Source organism: Trypanosoma grayi, assembly GCF_000691245.1.
Source record: "Trypanosoma grayi strain ANR4 Tgr_211_V1, whole genome shotgun sequence".
NCBI lineage: Eukaryota > Euglenozoa > Kinetoplastea > Trypanosomatida > Trypanosomatidae > Trypanosoma > Trypanosoma grayi.
Window position 1 is genome coordinate 1 of NW_008825830.1, and position 2,412 is coordinate 2,412.

The 2,412-nt window shown below is 60.2% G+C and overlaps 1 protein-coding gene across 1 annotated transcript; it reads right to left on the bottom strand.

Moving 5' to 3' along the window:
* Positions 1-82: 82 nt before the first annotated feature.
* Positions 83-2,038, bottom strand: DQ04_02111000 (hypothetical protein; the record flags this gene model as incomplete). Its single annotated transcript, XM_009311529.1, has 1 exon — positions 83-2,038. The coding sequence occupies one exon, from the start codon at positions 2,036-2,038 to the stop codon at positions 83-85; it is 1,956 nt and encodes a 651-aa protein (XP_009309804.1).
* Positions 2,039-2,412: the final 374 nt, after the last annotated feature.

Genomic DNA, 2,412 nt, shown 5'->3' on the forward strand with positions numbered 1-2,412 from the left:
CCACGCACACACTGCTTTTATCTCTCTCTCTCTCTCTCTCTTTCTCTCTTTTCGTCTTGCCTTCTCCTGAACGAATACAATGTCACGCAAGCACCGCCGTCCGCAGGCCCAGGGCAAGACACTGCAAGAAGGCGGCGGCATGCTCCGCATCGGCGTCTTCGTTGCCGCACACCGAGATGAGGGACTGCAGAAACACCCGCACAGCATCACGGTAGTCTTCCGGCATTACGCCAATCGATTTCTGCCGCTTCCCAATGTCACGCAGCACCGCAGCGGTATCGATCCACTCTGCTGCCCGCGCCATGCCCCGCATTGTGACGACGACAATGTGGAGGAATGAGTAACCGTAGAGCTCCTCCACGTCTGCAAACGACGTCCCCAGCTCTATAGCCGGCCACGCCGCCCCACTGGCGTTGTCGTCGGCCCCACTGACGTTGTCGTTGGCCCCTCGCGCGGCCATTGCGGTCTTCCAGGGGCTCTCCACGTCGGAAAACACCATGCGAATCCACGGGTCCGGCAACCCCGGCGACATTCGAACCACCACGGTGCGCATGATCTCGTTCAGCAGCGGGGACAATGCGCAGTCCGGAATGATTGATAGTTTGCCTTCGCCATCTTCGGCGGAAACGGCGGCATCAGCGGCAACGGCACGTACAGGAGCCACCGACAACATGGCCCACACGGCGAGGGCCTTCTTCACAAGAGCAGATGGGAAAGCGTCTGGCGAGGTGGCGTACGCGTACGAAGCGGAGAACACATTATAGGGGTCTTTCTCCATGGTCTCCTCGTTCATCGTCGCCACCCGCTGCATGCGCTCCAGTACGTGGAAGGAACATGGATTGCCTGCAGCACACAGCAGTGTCACCCGCTTGTTGCGCCGTGCGAGGCGGAGAAGTTGCTCCGCACCGCTCTCGTGCACCGCGTTGCGGCAGATCGACACCTCCTGCAGGTGTCGGTGGCGGCTAAAGAGAGCGGCGAGACGGTAACATGTGAGGTCCCCCGCGCTGTTCTGGTCAAGCACCAGTGAGCACAGCGAGGGGCAGTAGAAGAGCGTCGCCAACACCGGAGCGAGTGCATCGTCGCCGAGGAGCACAGGCCGCAGGTCGACGGTCTTCAGTGCATTCCAGCGGCGCTCGGCACCGTCGGCAGCATGGGCCCCGCGCAGCATTTTATCCACGTGCTCAGAGTGCCGCAGCGTATTGTTGAAGACGAACTCATAGAAGCGGCGGTAGCAGTGGTAGAGCGCGTTGAGGGGGAGGGCGCCGTAGGGTAGCTGCTGCTGCTGCTTCGGCTGCAAAGAAGACACAAATGATGTATGCGGGTCACGCTGCGGCAGGCGAAGCAGCGCGTAGGCATCGCACTCGGCAGCAAGCATTGCCCGCACCGGCTCAGAGATGTCGAGGGCACGCACGACAAACTGCACCTCCACCCCCGACCAGTCGACATCCTCCTTCGGGGCCAGGGACGTGTTCCTGCCCCCACCGGGGATGTGGATGAAATGCCCCCACACCTCACTCTGGCGCAGCGCGACGGCGTCCACACGCGCGGTCGCCACACCGCAGTTCTGGTAGGAAACATCGCGCAGCGACTCAATCAGCACGGTGCGACGCGCAACCACCGACGGCGCAGAACTCCGCACAATGGACACCTCCAGCACTAACTCCACCCTCAGCTCTTCCTCCGAGTTGTTGCTGTTATCGTTATTGTTCTTGTTGTTGCTGCTGCTGTTGCTTGGTACCGTAGTTTCGGCAGTATTGTTGGCATTTGCCTCGACTCTGTACGAGGCGCGCTCCAGCATGACGGGCACGACGAGCTCCTCCGCCATCTCTGTGTTCTGCAATGGGTGGGCGATGGAATCAGCGCACTCGCCCATCCGCTCCTCCGTGCTGCCACTCGTTGGCCGCACCGTCGCGCGCACGTGGAACTGCACACCGCCGTTGCTGTGAGCCTCGCGCTGCAGCGGCGTTCCCCGCACGCGCACCTCCGCGAGCGTCACGACGACGCAGCCAAGGAAAAGAACGTCGTGGTCCGCCGTCATCGTCTACCCGCCTCTTGCCTTCTTGTGTATATTTACAAGAGCACGTCTTTGTGCAGAATTGCGTACGTGCTTATATGTACTCTTTTCTTCGACTCTTGGTCTCCTCTCGCTGGATTCTTCCTTTTTTCTTTCTTTCTTTCTTTCCTCGTGCCGTCCCCTCACTGGCGAGGGCAATCTCCCCTTGCGGGCGGCACGTGTCGCAGAGAACGGAACGCGGAGAGGGAAGAGAAGGGCGTGTGCGCCTTCACCGCCACCATCAGCACGGGCATGGCAGGATGGGGAACGGGCGCAAAACCACAACAGTCGCAATTTCTAACAGAACGAAGAGATGAGACGGAGTGCATCGCCACCCATATATATATATATATATATAT